We start from the raw sequence: 18361 nt of genomic DNA, 5'->3' as shown, positions 1-18361 counted from the left end.
CGAGCTAGGGCTTTTCTCTTTGGAGTGAAGGAGAGCACAGGTGTCTTGATTGAGATGTATAAGATGATAAAAGGTATAGATCATGTGGACAGCCAGAGACTTTACCCCTGGATGGAAAAGACTAATAGGAGGTGGCATAATTTTAAGGTGATTGGAGAAAATCGTAGGGGAATGTTCTTTACACAGAGAATGCTGGGTGTGTGAAACATTTAAGTGACATTTAAGAGACTCTTAGATAGACAGATGGATAAAAGAAAAAAATGGAGGGCTACGGGTTAGATTGATGTTAGAGTAACAAGTTGCCACAACATTGTGGGTCAAAGGGCCTGTACTGTGCTGTACTGTTCAGTGTTCTATATGTTCAAAAGTTAAATAATGGCAAAGCAAACTTTTTTTATTGCAAACGTTTTTACCTATTGATGTAAAATAATTTAATATCTTCTGTCTTGTGACAACACAAGCTGCTTAGCACCACTTAACCATATGTTTACTGGTTACACACAAAGCAGCAGATTCTTACAGGGGTTGTGTTGGGGGGGGGGGAGAGGCAAAATTAAAAAAAGATAGAAGCCAACAGTTTTTTTTTATGAAAAGATGAATATTTGCAACAAATGCAGGGACTATCTCAATTCTTCTTTATAACATCAGTGGAAGATTGATAGAATTCTTAAGTAAAACCATAAAATATATCACTTGTAACATTATATCGAAAGAAGTCTGCAGAAATTCTCCCTATGTTCAAAGTGCTTCAGCATTTTACTGACATTTTGGGCTTGCATTAGCTCCATTGGTTGAATTGATCATTATACACTGCACCCACCCCACCCCCCACTGAATGAATGAGTGCAGCATTAGATTGCACTAATACAGGGTCTTCACTGTTGATATTGGTGGGTATATTATCACACTTCATCTGTCAGAGATCATCTGATATTAAATCTAAATATTAATTCCTCAGTTAGCTTTTCAAAATTCAAAGTAAATTTATTGTCTTAATCTATAAAGTAAAAAAGTATGATTTTATGAAATGATTTCAACTTCCTTCTGCTACCCATGAACACTAGCTCACTATTTTTGCTCGCTTTTTGCATTACTTATTTAATTCAATTTAGATATATTTCTTATTATGACTTAGTATATTTTATGTATTACACTGTACTGTGCAACAAAACAATAAATTTTACAACATGTCAGTATTACAAACTTGAATCTGATACTGTCAAAGCCACTTTATGATCAACTTATAATTGTAAGTATGTGTGTATGTTTGTACGTATATATTACTGTGCAAAAGTCTTGGGCACATATATATAGCAAGGGTGCCTGATACTTTTGCACAGTACTGTATTTGCCAACATGGAGTGGAGAGCAAGTTGGTAAATGTGGTGTGAACAAAGGATGTTAGTAATGGTGAGGGTGGAGCACCACAGGAGGGGTATGGAACAGGTGGCAGAGAAGGAGTGCCAGTGGTGTGGGTGATGCGAGTGCAGACACACTAAGCTCTGACACACCAGGAAAGGTCATTTGATTCCAAGCAATTGGTTTATTGATCAGTACAGAATGTCTCTCTATAGCATTTCCTGCTCCCTCCCCTCTCCCTTTCTTTTTTCCAAACTATAATTCCCCTCTCCCTGCCCTCTTCCTACTCTCAGTCCACAATAGAGACCCATGTTAGAATCGTGTCTGTGCATTTATACTCACATACATGTGCACACATATATACACAGGAAGTCTTGCAGTTAAGTCTCCACATCTCTTCATAAGGACCTCCTATTGGGTTGTGTCTATGTCCTTCCAAGCAGAGCCTGTTTGTTATGCTTCCAGTCTCATCAAACAGTAACCAGCTTTATGTATGGTGACGTCTGCAGTTCTCTGTATTTGTTCTTGCTTCTCTCACTTGGAGGGAGCTTAACTTCCATTTTCAGCAGACTGAAACTTTTATATTATTCTCATGGCTCTCGGTAGCCTCCTGACCTTGTTTTAGTTGCTCTGCAACTAACATTCTGAAAAGTGCTCCAAGTGCTTTGAGACATTGCTCTGGCTGGCCTCAAGTTAAAAGATGTTTCTGTCATCCAGTTACATCAGTACACTTTCCAGGTAATGTTATCTGTGGCTTCACTTTAAGAACCATGACCTCACACTCTCGATGAATAACCTACATTGGCAAGAATTGCACAAGTTCATGTTTTAACAATGCTTCAGTTTTCTGCTGTTGTTAATGGAACACTTCCATAAAATCACCACTTTTCAAAGAATGCTGACATCATTACTAAAAACTCCAAAAGCTTTCTTTTTCTTTCTGAGCTCTATCATTATTACTTGTGGAAGGCTACCAAATGGTGTTCTATTACAGCAATCGTGAAAGCTCCTGAAAAATACTTTATTGGTTGTAAACCACAAAGTCCTTTTGGACTTTCTGAATAGAATGATAAACGTATTACATATCTGCAAGACTTCTTCACAGTACCAATGTTTGTTAGTTTATGGGATTACATTCCATGGGATACTTGTTTATTGAAGAACCTCTGTTCAAATTGCCATTGTTAATAGCAATGCCTAGACTTTTGGCTGAAGGCAATAAACCCAATGCAGATCTTACATAATGCAATTTCCACTAGGGATCATCAGAAAGCAAATCAAGGAATATAAAGATGGTCAATCACAACATGAGAAAGTCTGCAGATACTGGAAATCCAAAGTAACTCACACAAAAGGCAGGAGGAACTCGTCTATGGAAAAGAGTAAACAGTCGCTTTTTCAGACAGAGACCCTTCATATGGACTGAGAGGAAAGGGGGAAAATGCCAGAATAAAAAGGTGGGGGGAGAGCAAAGAGGTAGCTGGAAGTGATGTGTGAACCCAGATGGGTGGTAAAGGTCAAGAGAAGAAAAATCTGATAGGAAAGGAGAGTGGAGAAAGGGAAGGAGGAACAGACCCAGGGGGAATACCACAACTCCCATCTTTTCTACTTCTCACCTGCCTAATAATTCCTTCTGGGTCCCCTCCTCCTTCCCTTTCTCCTGTAGCCCAATTTTGCCTCCTATCAGATTTTTCTACTCAGTCCTTGACCTTTCTCAACCACCTGGCTTCACTTACCACTTTCCAGCTAGCCTTCCTTCCCCTCCCCCACTTTTTTTATTCTGGCATCTTCCCCCTTCCTTTCCAGTCCTGCAGAAGTGTCTCTGTCAGAAATGTCTACTGTTTATTCATTTCCATAGACGCTGCCTGACCTGCTGAGTTCCTCCAGTGTTTTGTGTGTGTTGCTCTGGATTTCCAGGATCTGCCGAATCTCTTGTGTTTTCTGTTTTTGTTTCAAATTTCCAGAAATTGTGTTATGCTTTTATTTTCACAACCCCACCATATACCCATTAAAACATCTGGGTTAGGTTGAGGTGGACTGTGCTGTGTTTAATGTGGGTCAGGATGAATTGCTTCCCATTACTGCACGCATCCCCTCTCTTTCTGATCCATAACAACACTGTGCAGTGTAAATATTCCAATGGCTCAGTTTTTTGCAAATGCATCTTGCTCTAGTTAGGCAGGATTTGTATACTTGCTTTCAGATTATCAATGCTCAGTATGGATTTCAAATTCATTTGTTTTATTTTTAATATATATTTTATTCATAAAATATACACACTGGAAAAGCAATCATCTCTCCATCTGCCTTTCACCCACACACTCCTCCCACTGTTACGCCTCCCCTTCTCACTTCCACCTACCAGCTCCCAGTTCCTTACATCAATCCCACACTGTCCCCCCTCACACCCCTTCCCTCATCCGCGTATCATCCCCACTCACCTATCTCTTCCCAGCTCTTGATCCACCCCATTCTCCACCTTTACAGACTGACCATCTCCCCTCATCCTTTCCAGTCCAGATGAAGGGTCTCAATCCAAAATGTTGACTGTTCATTTCCCTCTATAGATGCTGCCTGACCTGCTGAGATTATTTATTTCATTTGTTTAAGGCACCCTAATTGGCCCCTCCTGCTGAATAAACCCTCTCCGCACAATTACACCCATGTGACTAGTTAATCTACTAATCTGCACGTCTGTGGAATGTGGGTGGAAGCACACGCAGTCAGAGGGAGAATATACAAGCTCCTTGCAGACAGCGGCAGAATTGAACCCAGGTCACTGGCTATGTTATGCTAACCACTATGGCACCATGCTGTTTTCTTGGGTGTTTCTGTGTGTTGCCATTCAATCACCTGAATGTCTTTCTTTACATTCAATGTGTCACTTAATTGTCACTTAGTCGTACAGTGCATCAATGTCACTCAAGTTAAAGTGTTAGAGAGGCTGTTAGACAGAGCTCAGCCCCTCAGTATTATTTGACTGCAGGACCCTAGGCTGGCCTTCCCCACAGTCATTGTTGTGGCTGCACCAAGCTCCTATACCCTGTAAAGTGCCATTTAGCAGCATTCTTTTACAAATCCTTCCTTACACTGAAAGACTCAACAAATTTCAGTCAGACCACAGTGAGTCTATATAATGGGCACAGCCTCAGAATATAAAAACATCCTTTTAGAACATAACACAAGGAAATCTGCAGATGCTGGAAATTCAAACAACAACACACACAAAATGATGAAGGGTCTTGGCCCGAAACGTTGACAGCGCTTCTCCCTATAGATGCTGCCTGGCCTGCTGTGTTCCACCAGCATTTTGTGTGTGTTGTTCTTTTAGAAGATAAGATGAGAATGGATTTCTTTAACCAGAGGTTAGTGAATCTATGGCCACAGATGCTTAGAGTGCTTAGAGGCCAAGTCATTGGGAATATTTAAAGTGGAGGTTCTTGATTAGTATAAGTATCAAAGATTACTGGGAGAAGGCAGGAGAATTGGGTTGAGAGGGAAAATACCATGATGGAATGGTGGAGCAGACTCAGTTGGTTGAATTGTCTAATTCTGCTCCTATGTCCTATGGTCTCTCACCTAGTCAATGATGTACCAGCAGCAGCTGATTATTTTTCAGAATGCATTCTGGTAACAGACTGTAGATCAAAGAGTCAAGCAGGTCTTTACTCACCCGGTAATTTGCTTTCACTGAGGAAATGAATATGTATGCAGAATTGAGTGAAATCAGAAACTCTTACAACATTAGTGCACGTAGACAAATTTCTCCTGTTTCTCTTGACAGTAGACTTCCAAAAGTGTGGCAATGTTTACCTAAGGATGCAGTGAACTTTTGTAGGGAAACATTAAACCCTGCTTCAAGTGTAAGAAAAGTTTTTATATATCTTCTTGTGATCTCAGCTGGTCCCATTCTTAAGATCTTGCTTGCGGAAATACAATGTTGTAATTACAACACAAATACAAACGTACTTTATTGTCATGAAACAATTGATACTAGAGCGTACCATCATCACAGTGATATTTGTTTCTGCGCTTCGCGCTCCCTGAAGTACAAATCGAAGTAAATATAATAAAAATTTAAATTATAAATCATAATCAGAAAATAGAAAAGGGAAAGTACAGTAGTGCAAGTCAGGTCCAGATATTTGGAAGGTACAACCCAGATCCAGGTCAGGATCCATTCAGCAGTCTTATCACAGTTGGAAAGAAGCTGTTCCCAAATCTGGCCAGACGTATCTTCATGCTCCTGAAGCTTCTCCCGGAGGGAAGTGGGACAAAAAGTGTGTTGGCTGGGTGGGACTTATCCTTGATTATTCTGGCAGCACTGCTCCGACAGCATGTGGTGTAAAGTGAGTCCAAGGATGGAAGATTGGTTTGTGTGACGTGCTGGACTAGGTTCACGATCTTCGGCAGCTTCTTCTGGTCTTGGACAGGACAACTTCCATACCAGGTTGTGATGCACCCTAGAAGAATGCTTTCTATGGTGCACCTATAAAAATTAGTGAGGGTTTTAGGGGACAGGCCAAATTTCTTTTCTTGGCAGTCGACTCTGCTTGGTTAGACCAAGTGAGGTCATTTGTGATATTCACCCCAAGGAACTTAAAGCTTTTGACCTGTTCCACATGCGCACCACCAATGCAGATGGGGTCATGCGGTCCACTACTCCTTCTGAAATCAACAACCAATTCCTTCGTCTTGCCGACGTTGAGGGATAGGTTATTGTCTTCGCACCATGCCACCAGGTTCTTAATTTCCTCCCTGTACTCAGACTCATCATTACCCAAGATGCGGCCTACAATTGTTGTGTCATCAGCAAATTTATAAATTGAGTTCAATGGAAACTTGGTTACACAATCATGGGTGTACAGTGAGTACAGCAGGGGGCTGAGTACACAGCCTTGTGGGGCACCGGTGCTCAGAGTGATTGTAGAGGAGAGCTTGTCCCCTATCTTTACAGCCTGGGTCCTGTCTGTGAGGAAGTTGAAGATCAAGGTTTATAAGATTATGAGGACAAGATAGACAGAGATTTCTTTCCTTTTGAAAAATCAAATACTAGAGGGCGTCCATTTAAGGTAAGAGGGAGAGGAAGTTCAAAGATGATGTGGGTGATAGGTTTTTATACACACAAAGTGGTGGGTGCCTGGAACATGATGCCCAGGGAACAGACATGGAAGTGGGGTTTAAGAGGCACTTAAAAAGCACTTTAATATGTGGGGAATGGAGGGATGTGGATCATGTGCAGACAGAAGGGATTAGTTTATTTTGGCATCATGTACAGCACGGACATTGTGGGCCTATGGCTTAAATGGTAGAACAGGCTCAAAGGATAAATGGCTACTCCAAAAGAGCTGCCTCTGGAGATGGTGGGACTGGAAATCCAGCCAGTATTAATTACAGGCAATTTGCATATCATACTGGAGGCTGTAAGGTTTTTAATTAACAAAGGACCCAGAAAAGAAATAGGAAAAGATTTGGTTATGCACAAGAATTATTCATTTTGAAATCCTATGTTTAGTAGAGGTAGTTTATATATATATAGTTAATTATAAATTAATAACAGCTTTGACCCGGGGGTTAACATTCTTGCCCCTGAGACAATAGATGACTTGCTTCCTTCAGAGGAGACCATCACTAAGCACTCCCACTACCCAGGACACACCGATTTCTCAATGCTACCATCAGAGAGGAGGTACAGGAGTCTGAAAATACACACTCATTGTTTCAACACCAGCTTCTTCCCCTCCACCATCAGCTTTATGAACAGACAATAAACCCATGAACTCCATATCTTTGCTTTCTCTTTGCACTGCTTATTTAATTTTAATACATATTTATTATTTTAATGTATAGTTTTTATTACTGCATATTACACTGTACTGCTGCCACAAAAAAACAAATTTCACAGCATATATCAGTGATATTGAACCTGATTCTGACTTTTACTTCAGTCCTCTCTGCTCTCTCAAATCACATGCATAGAGTCATAAAGATCTACATCACAGCCCTTTGGTTCAACAGATCCGTGCCGACCAAAGTTCTCTCCAAGTTGTTCCTATTTGCCTGCATTTGGTTCATATCCTCTCTGTGTACCTGTCTATATATGTGCTAATTGTACCCAACTCTACAACTTCCTCTGGCAGCTTGCCCTTTTTAAAACACCCCTCTCACCTTAAACCCCCAGGATGCACTCTGATTATAGACCCCCTACCCCTGGGAAAGGATCCATGTTTCTACTCCCCTTCCTCAATTTACATACCTGTCTTAAAGAAATGCGGAATTTGTGCCTGTCCCTTGATCAATATCATTAAGGATCCTCACCACATGTCCTCTTCTCAATGCTAATATCAAGGAGGAGGTACTGGAGCCTGAAGAAACATGCTCAGCGTTATAGGAGCACCTTCTTCCCGTTCGCCATCAGATTTCTGAATGGACAATAAAGCCATGAACACCAGCTCACTTTTTACTCTATTTTTTGCTCTGCTGTTTTGAATTTTTATATATTTCTTATTGTAACTTATAGTAATTTTTAATGAATTGCACTGTATTACTGCCACAAAACAACAGATTTCACAACATATGTCAGTTATATAAAATCAGATTACCTGATGTGGGAGCTTGCTGTCTACATTATATACACTGGTGACTATACAAACACATAATCGGCAGCGACAGTTCGTGGAATAGACGTGAAAGGTGCTATGCTAATTGCAATCCATCTTTTTAACATTAAAAGAAATTTCGGATTTTTTTATTCCACTTCCTCATTTCCTCTTGAAACACTAATTTTAAGAATCACTGAGAAATATTGAGTTTTTTTTTACAGTAAATGCTTTCTGACCACTGGTTGTGTCTTTTTTTAAAAATCAAACCACGTCAAATTCAATGGTAACGTTAAGAATATAAGTACGGGGGTGTGGGGTGGGAGTGTTCTGCAAGTTTTTTTCAGCGTGACTATGAAACGCCCTTTAACGTTCTCCACTGGCCTACTGAATTAGATCTGTTCTGTGCAGACAGTTCAACCGCAGATTCAAAGTTACACAGTGACTATAGAACAACAAATGGTGTCTGTCAGGTTTAGTTAGGGCACGGAAACCTCCTCTTAATTTCGCGGAGCAGTTTGGCCTCGAGTCTTGCTTACATTAAACGGTCCCGGAGTGCTTTCGTGTCCCTGGACGCTAGACTGGGTTGGGTGAAGGCGAGGCTTCGGTTCACTTGCAGCCGTTTGGACCATGTTCAAAAGACTAAAGGCTCGGAAGTCGTCTGTGAAGAGGAGCCCAGGTCTGGTCCACGATGAGCCGCCAGAGAACTTGTACTGCCGACCTCACTTTCTGCACCAGGCTCCGGGAGAAACGAGCCTGGACCAAACGGTCAGACCGGTCGTATTCCCTCCCAGAAACAAGAAGTTGCCGTGGAGTACCGGCTATGCGGAGTAAGTTTGAATAGGAAAGTTTATGGATGTGTGTTTTAAAAAGTCTACTTCCAAACTTAGTATAGTTACTTAGAACAAAGCAAAAACTGAAGACGCTGTAAATCCGAAACAAAAAGCAGCAAATCTTTGTAAATCATTGCCACAGACAGCTGTGGATACCAAGTTATTTGGGTATACATTTCAAACAGGTTCCTGATTAGTCAGGGCGTCGCGGGCAGAAGGCACGAAATGGGACTGAAAGGAAGAAGGTGAAAGGTGAAAGGCAAGGTGGAATGTCGGAGCAGACTCGATGAATGATCTAAATGCTGTGCGGTTTCACTAGTGGGTCGTCGCATACCGAAGTCTGCCCAGCCTATTCGTACTTCCATCATTTCCTGGGGTTGCTTTCTTTTGGAGCGTTTGCTAATTGCAGCAAATGCTACGGAGTTACAAATCTTCCTATCAATGTTGTGATTTAACACAGAATGCGGACACCGTTTAGTTTTCGCATTCAACACCCAACTTTAACATTGTGTTTCCCCTCAGAGGTCTACTTGTGGCAACCGGAATGTTGTGGGGCTGGATGAACATCCGGGGATTCTGCCTTTTTTAAAGTTTCATTTTGGGCTGTTATTAGTGCTGACAAAACGATGAGAGGCATAGATGGTGTTTTTGTCCCAGGATCGAAATGGCTTGTGTCCAGAATGCAGTGTCAGTGATGGCGCTGGTGGAAGCAAATTTCTGAGAGCTTTTTCGGCAGACAGGGATTGAAGGGAAATGTATTAGGGACAAATAGATACATTGTAACATTATAACTTGTTGCACCACTACCTGGTACATCCCACAAAGAAATGGATTTGTTCAAAAGTCAATGGTAGCATTTGGAAAGCCTTACACTGCATACACTGACGTTTATTACTGGCACAAAGTTTTTGCAGTGAAATAAGTTGTGAAGATTCCATTTGGAATGTTCAAAGTTGAGTTTGTTATCACATGCAAGCCCACGTATACACCAGTGCATTGAACAACTTGCGGCAGCACCACAGTGTTAGAAAAGCAGCATTCACTAGAAAAAACAAATTACATATTTTTACAAGAAAAAGAATATGATTTAAAAACACAAAAAATAATTTTATTGATCAAAGTACTAAAAGTTTTCTGGTTAAAACAAAAACATTTGAATTTGACATCTATTTCAGATGGGTGCACTTCGATTATTTAACTCCAGAAATCGCACGAAATTTGTGATCCTACTGATCTTTAGAATGCTCTTCCATTATTTCACTTTCCTGGTCTTTTTCCCAGAGGACTGTAAAGTTTTTCCTCTGTTCATTTATAAAGCTCCTCTTCGAAAATTCGAGACTGCTTCCTCAACCACTTTTCCAAGCAGTCTATTCGAGATGATAGTAACAGGCTGTACAGCGCCCACCTTCTTCCTGTCTTCGCCCTTTTCTGCTCTGTTGTACTCCAATACTCAGCTAGACTTGGAGCAGCATGGTAGCGTAGTGGCTGGAACAGCGTTATTAGTAACGTAACCATTCAAGTCAAGTATGATGTTCCCCTCAGGGTTTATTCACTTAAAGGAAAATGCCTGTGTGTCACTTTGTTTAATGTGGGTAGCCACCACACAGTTCTTGACAGGTCAGGCCTCTCCATTGACAAGGTGATAATCCTCAGGGGCAGCGACCGAATTCAATTCCCACCGCATTCTCCCTGTGACCTCTGAGTCCAGTTTCCTCTCCCATTCCAACCACATACAGACAGGTTAGTAGATTAACTGATCGCATGGATGTAATTGGGTGGCACAGGGTCTTTGGGCCAGAAGGGCCTGTTACCATGTTGAATCTCTACACAAGTTAAAGCTAGAGTATGCATTCTTCATTCTTGCTTTTAAAGTTATCTTGGTTGCAATTTTCAGCAAAAATTCTCCCCAGTGGCCACTTTATTAGGTACACCTGTACAACTGCTCATTAACGCCAATGTCTAATCAGCCAATCACGTCAATGCATGAAAGTATGCAGACATGATCAAGAAGTTCAGTTGTTCAGACCAAATATCAGATTGAGGAAGAAGTGTGATCTAAGAGATTTTGACCGTGAAATGATTGTAGGTGCCAGACAGGGTAGTTTGTGTAACTCAGAAAGTGCTGATCTTCTGGGATTTTCACACAAGTCTCTAGAGTTTACAGAGAATGGTGTATGTTGCTTGAATTTCCAGCATCTGCAGATTTCCTCGTGTGAACCTTGAAGTGAATGGGTTACAACAACAGAAACCACACCGGGTTTCACTCCTGTATCTAACAAAATAGTCACTGATAATATCCGTTGATTTTTGGTGGATGGAACAAAGCAGAATAATTTTATTCATTGTTAAGTGAAGGTCCAAGATTGATCCTGTATAATGTCAGTAAGGTTGCAATGGAAGAGAATAAAGAACATTGGGAGGGAGAGATTATATTAACTGCAGGCATAGAATCTCCACCCACTTTCAACTAGGGGCATTCTAGCCAACACTGTGTTCAGCTTTTTGTTTCTCCCAGTTAGTGCCCAATACAGACTTGTCTTTCGTGCCCTCTACTTATCTCATTAACACCACTTCCACTTTGCATTATCATTTTTTAATTTTATCAACTCTGCCTCCCATCGGATCACAGACCTTTCCATTTGTTCTTCATTTCCAGCATCGCTTGTTACGTTCCCCAGTAACCGGGTGACTTACCAGCAAAGATAGAGAGGTCCGCTGAAGCCTGATGATACTATTTTCAAACGTTTTATTTATAAAGGGGCACAAACGTATGGTTAATACAAAACATTCAGATCATATACATCGTCAAAACTCAATCTAAAGCACAGGTATAGTAATAATCAATCAAAAATAAGCTCTATCGTTGTCTAGGTGATACTGAGTCCAATGGAATATAAGAGTCACTCAAAGTCTGCAGGCTTCCCCGTTTCGGGAACCGCTGGCATTTCACGTGTTGGAGAGAGAGAGAAGGAACACTTGCCCGTCGTCCTTGCGAAGCAAATCCCTGCTGTTTGTTCAAGCGGTTTTTCCTTTTGGGTCCAGCCACAGACTCCCGATCCGGAATCTAACGCACGTGGCTTCCTTCAGAATGGCTTCCCGCTCCGACGGGAAGCACTATCGTGTCTTCTTCGTGTGTCTCCTTGGTGCGTCTGAGGCCCCGCCTCGGCAGCCCACCTTTTATCTGGACTGGCAGGGTTGTAGATGTCAATCAGGGTGGGGGTGAGGCAATCTTTCCCCCATCACCCATCTCACATTGCCCTGAGGGTTTGCACGTAGGCCAGTTCCTTATTCCACAAAGGTGTCTCCCAAGACAATGGCTATGTCCAAGGCTTTTGTCTGACTGAGCGGCCAGCCCACATTCCAAACCGTAAGGCTCTCTCTCTCTCTCTTGCGATTCTCACAAAGGAGGGGGCTGAGGTCATGACACCTCCCCTCTTAAAAGTTTTTTACCAGCGGTTAAAAACAAGTTGGTACAGGATTTTTTTTTGGACTCTAACATACTACACAAGCTTTTCTCTTCACAGAGTACTACCGTTATACATTCCAGTCAGTATCTAAACAGGTAACAATTACAGTGCCCCTTTCTTTAATATCTTAACATCACGTACCGTACTAAAGTCTGGTAGCATCAAACTTCAGCTCAATGAGTCTTATAGGATTTTTGAATCTTAACACAACACACAAGCTTTTCGTTTTAACTACAGAGCCATACATTTTACATTTGATTCAGCACCTAGATAAACAATCCGCTAGCACATTATCACTCCCCTTAATGTGCTGTATCTTAATATCGAATTCCTGCAGCATCAGAATCCAGCTTAATAACCTCCTGTTTTTATTTTTCATATTGTCCAGGAATACCAGCGGGTTGTGATCGGTATAGACCACTAGGGGTCTTTGCGCCGGACAAATGTACACTTCGAAATGTTGTATCGCCAACACAAGCGCTAACAATTCCTTTTCCACGGTAGAGTAATTCCTCTGGTGTCTATTGAACTTCCGAGAGAAATATGCTACCAGGTGCTCCACTCCATCCCCCGCTTGCTGCAATAGGACTGCTCCTGCAGCCTCATCGTTGGCGTCCGTGGCCAAGGAGAAGGGGGTTAACAGATCGGGCGCTTTTAACACAGGGTCATGGCACAATATGGCTTTTAACTTTTCAAAGGCATTCTGACAAGATGACCCCACTCAAATTTTTCCTCCTTCTGCAGTAATTTTGTAAGGGGGAGCGCAATGTCCGCGAAATTTTTACAGAATTTCCGATAGTATCCCAACATGCCCAGAAACCTCCTCAGGGCCCTTTTATTGTAGGGTACAGGGACCTCGGAAATAGCCTGGACCTTCACCTGCACAGGGGCCAACTGCCCGTCTCCCACCACATACCCCAGATAGGTGATCGTGGCATGACCAAACTCACTCTTGGCGAGGTTTACTGTAAGGTGGGCTGCCGACATTCGGGTACACAAACTTTCTACAGCCTCCAGGTGCTCCTCCCTGGTGTCATTCCAAACTACCACATCGTCAAGATAAGCCTTGGTGTGGGTTAACCCCTTTATCACAGCGTCTATCATCCGCTGAAATGTCCCTGGGGCATTTTTCATCCCAAACGGCATAACGTTGTACTCGTACAACCCGGACGGGGTGACAAAGGCTGAAATCTCTCGAGCCCTGTCCGTTAAAGGAACGCACCAGTACCCCTTTAACAAGTCAATTTTTGTGATGTACTTTGCCTTCCCCACTTGATCAATGCAATCATCCACACGGGGAATAGGGTAAGCATCGGTCTGGGTAACCGCGTTGACCTTCCGGTAATCGGTACAGAATCTTATGGTCCCGTCCGGCTTTGGGACAACCACGCAAGGAGAAGCCCACGCGGAAGAGGATTCGCGGATTATGCCAGCAGCTAGCATATGTTCAATCTCCTTCTCTACTAGCTGGCTTTTTTCAGAATTCATCCGATAAGGGGCCTGTTTTATAGGTCGGGTTGAGGTAACTATTAGATAGATAGATAGATAGATAGATAGATAGATAGATAGATAGATAGATAGATAGATAGATAGATAGATAGATAGATAGATAGATACTTTATTCATCCCCATGGGGAAATTCAACTCTTTTCCAATGTCCCATACACTTGTTGTAGCAAAACTAATTACATACAATACTTAACTCAGTAAAAAAAATATGATATGCATCTAAATCACTATCTCAAAAAGCATTAATAATAGCTTTTAAAAAGTTCTTAAGTCCTGGCGGTAGAATTGTAAAGCCTAATGGCATTGGGGAGTATTGACCTCTTCATCCTGTCTGAGGAGCATTGCATCGATAGTAACCTGTCGCTGAAACTGCTTCTCTGTCTCTGGATGGTGCTATGTAGAGGATGTTCAGAGTTATCCATAATTGACCGTAGCCTACTCAGCGCCCTTCGCTCAGCTACCGATGTTAAACTCTCCAGTACTTTGCCCACGACAGAGCCCGCCTTCCTTACCAGCTTATTAAGACGTGAGGCGTCCCTCTTCTTAATGCTTCCTCCCCAACACGCCACCACAAAGAAGAGGGCGCTCTCCACAACTGACCTATAGAACATCTTCAGCATCTCACTACAGACATTGAATGACGCCAACCTTCTTAGGAAGTACAGTCGACTCTGTGCCTTCCTGCACAAGGCATCTGTGTTGCGTCCCACTACACCTTCGGGGAACATCTGGACATAAGTCTGCATGCCGGTTAATGAGCTGTATTACCTGCTCCCGCTGTTTAGGCTTAAAGTGGCCAACTTTATCCGCAAGGCTCGCCAATACGATAGAGTTCTCTAATCTGGTGGGGACTATACCTATCTTGTCAAACCGTTCTGGTCCCTCCTTACCATCCCCCTCTACCTCACCGGCTTTCATGGCCGCACCAACCACCGCGGGGGTGGGTTCATGATACCCTTTTATCATGTTCACGTGAACTAACTGGGTCGGCTTTCGCCGGTCGGGGATTTCGATCACGTAATTCAGCGAGTCTATTTTCTTACGCACTGTATATGGTCCTTGAAACCTCGCCCTAAGGGGGTGGGTAGCTACCGGGAATAGGACCAAGACCCGGTCGCCCACGTGAAACTCTCGTTCTCTCGCTCTCAGGTTATACCACTGACTCATTTTTCCCTGGGAGGCTTTAAGGTTTTCTTTTGCCAAGGCGCATACTTTATGCAGCCTTTCCCGGAATTTCAGCACATAGTCGATCACACTGACTTGGACGGTCGGGCTAGACCACTTTTCTTTCAGTAGGGTTAGGGGTCCCCTGGGCCTGTGACCGAAAACCAGCTCGAACGGACTGAACCCCAGGGAGCACTGGACTGTATCTCTTACGGCAAATAACAAAAGGGGTAAAGCCTCATCCCAGTCTCGAACGTTCTCCTGACAATAAGCTTTAAGCATGGTCTTTAGGGTAGCGTGGAATCTTTCCAACGCTCCTTGGGACTCCGGGTGATACGCAGAGGCCAGAATCTGCTTTACCCCTAGCTGGGTCATCAGCTGCCGGAATGTGCTAGACGTGAATGTACTTCCCTGGTCTGATTGTATCCCCTTGGGCAGCCCCACGGTGGTAAAGAATTTAATAAGGGCCTTCACCACCGCAGAGGTCCTAATACTACCCAGAGGCACGGCCTCGGGAAATCGTGTAGCGGCACACATCAGGGTCATGATATACTGCCGCCCACTCGCAGTTTTAGGTAAGGGTCCCACAAAATCCACAATGACTCGGGAGAAAGGCTCCTCACATGCGGGGATAGGTCGGAGGGGGGCCTTAGGGATAACTTGGTTCGGCTTACCCACCACTTGGCATGTATGACATCTTTTACCATACTCAGTAATATCTTTTCTCAGGTTTGGCCAATAGAACTCTCTCTGAACCCGCTCCACTGTCTTCTTTATTCCTAAATGCCCACCTAAAGGTCCCTTATGAGCTAAGTCAAGAATTTCGTCCCGATATACTTTCGGGACTACTATATGATGTATCACCGTCCAGTCCTCATCAGCCGGCACCGCGGGGGTCTCCACTTCCTCATCAACACCCCCTCCTGGAGATAATAACCCTCTGGCTCTGCCTCCAGTTCAGTCTCAGAGAGAACCGACTCTCTCAAGGCTACCAGCTCCTCGTCACCTTTCTGTTTCCGTACGAACTCTCTTCTTGCTAAGGACAGGTCTACCTCTTCCCGATTACTCTCTCTTTCCTCCCTACTCTCCAGTTTACCGTCCTCTGACTCTCGCTGGTACAGAGTCGGTAAAAACGTCTCGGCCAAATCAAAACTGGCCAGATTCAAACTGCTCTCGGTCTCAGCTGCCCTTTCCGACATGCTGCGAGTGACCGCGCATGCGGGATAGATGTTTTTATCTGAGGGAGGGTCCTCAACTCTCACGGGCTGGGTGGTCAGCTTCACGGCTGCACCCATCTTCCCACCCGCTAGGTCGTTACCCAGAAGGACGTCCACGCCTTCCTTCGGCAACTCCGGCAGGACCCCCAGTTCCACTGGTCCCGACACCAACTCACAATCTAGAAGGACCCTATGCAAAGGCACTACCTCGGTCCGGTTTCCTATGCCTCTCAGGGCTACCTCTCCCGTCCGAGGTCCGAATTGTAATACGTTACGGCTAATTAATGATAGCTCCGCCCCCGTGTCTCTCCAAATCCGTACGGGGATTGGGGGGTCCCCTTCCCTCAAAGACACGGTTCCTTCGGAACTAAATGTCTCCCGCCCCTCCTGTATTCCATCTACCTGGGGCCCTCTTGTCGATTTTCTGATCGACGCAATACAGCCTATTGGGATAGCTGCTTTCCCTCTTTCTGGCTCCTTCCTCGGAGCAGGGCATTTTGATGCAATATGTCCCACCTTTCCACAATTAAAACAGGTTAAACCAGGAAATCTCCAGGTTTCCTGCCTGTTATCCTCACTTTTTCTGCTAGCTCCCGGCGGAGTTTCTCCCTTAGCCGGCGGACTTTCCCTACCATTCCGACGGTCTCTCGGGTAACTTTTTGGTGAGGAAAACTTTGTCTTGTGGGTTAGGGCATATTCATCTGCAAACCTAGCAATTTCTGAGATGGACTGATTCGTCCTCTCATTTAAATACATTTGGATCTCTTCCGGAACACAACCTTTAAATTCCTCAATCAAAAATAACTCCCTGAGATGCCCATAATTCTCGGCCACCTTTTCCGCGGTGCACCAATGGTCCAAGAGCACACCCTTCTCATGGGCTAGCTCGGTATACGTTTGATTCCACCCTTTCCTTAAATTTTGGAACCTTTGTCTATACGCCTCAGGTACTAACTCATAACCTCGGAGAATGGCCTCCTTTACTTGGTCATAATTCCCTTCCCCTTCCGGGGGCAACGCTGCATATGCCCGCTGTGCTTTCCCTCATAACACACTTTGTAACAACGCCACCCACTGCTCTCTGGGCCACTTCTGATTCACTGCCACCTTTTCAAAAAGCAAGAAATAACTATCAACATCCGTCTCCTCGAACGGGGGGACCAACCTCAATGCCCAACTAACAGCAAACCCCTCCTCTCTCTCTTCCCCTTGAGCTCTTCGCTCTTGCCTTCGCCTGTCCAGCTCCAATTCGTGGCTCCTTTGTTTCTCTTTCTCTTCTGCTTCCAGCTGCTTTCACCTCTAATTCCTTTAGTTTGAACGCCTGCTCCCTTTCCTTTTCTTTCTCAGCCCGTTCCTTTTCCTTTGCAGCTGCTTCTAGCTGCTTTACTTTAAGATCATGTTCCAACCTTACTTTCTCCAACTCTACCTGATCTGTCCCACTCGCTAATCTCTTTTCGGGGATATTTTCCAAATCCTCAGCTGCAAACACCTCCTTCCCAATGTAATACTGATTTATGACCCTTCACGCTTCCTGCTTTTTCATTGATGACCTCACCTCTGCGAGGTCTAACCCCTTTGCCAGATTTACCAAGTCTAATTTGGTAGCCGCCCCTAGTGCCTCTACAGTCGGGTTTCTCATAAATTCATCCACATCCATCTTTGCTGGTTTCCTGTCTGGCTACCTGCGTAACCAGATTTAAGTTTGGACTTAGAGTTAGATTCACTGACCCTCCCCTTTGGTTTCAAATCCCGGATGAGCCCCCACTTGTTACGTTCCCCAGTAACCGGGTGACTTACCAGCAAAGATAGAGAGGTCCGCTGAAGCCTGATGATACTATTTTCAAACGTTTTATTTATAAAGGGGCACAAACGTATGGTTAATACAAAACATTCAGATCATATACATCGTCAAAACTCAATCTAAAGCACAGGTATAGTAATAATGAATCAAAAATAAGCTCTATCGTTGTCTAGGGGATACTGAGTCCAATGGAATATAAGAGTCACTCAAAGTCTGCAGGCTTCCCCGTTTCGGGAACCGCTGGCATTTCACGTGTTGGAGAGAGAGAAAAGGAACACTTGCCCATCGTCCTTGCGAAGCAAATCCCTGCTATTAGTTAAAGCGGTTTTTCCTTTTGGGTCCAGCCACAGACTCCTGATCCGGAATCTAACGCACGTGGCTTCCTTCAGAATGGCTTCCCGCTCCGACGGGA

The 18361-nt window shown here is 43.7% G+C and overlaps 1 protein-coding gene across 1 annotated transcript in view; it reads left to right on the top strand.

The window, feature by feature from the left end:
* The first annotated feature begins 8338 nt into the window (after positions 1-8338).
* Positions 8339-18361, top strand: part of LOC140741990 (protein phosphatase 1M-like) — a 76407-nt gene continuing 66384 nt past the window's right edge. Inside the window, exon 1 of the mRNA XM_073072641.1 lies at positions 8339-8788. Within this exon, the coding sequence (XP_072928742.1) occupies positions 8589-8788 (200 nt within the window). The 5' untranslated portion in view covers positions 8339-8588. The remainder of the gene's footprint in view (positions 8789-18361) is intronic.

This window comes from Hemitrygon akajei, chromosome 19 (genome assembly GCF_048418815.1).
Source record: "Hemitrygon akajei chromosome 19, sHemAka1.3, whole genome shotgun sequence".
NCBI lineage: Eukaryota > Metazoa > Chordata > Chondrichthyes > Myliobatiformes > Dasyatidae > Hemitrygon > Hemitrygon akajei.
Note: the sequence above shows the minus strand (reverse complement) of the source record. Positions and strands in the feature narration are given on the sequence as shown.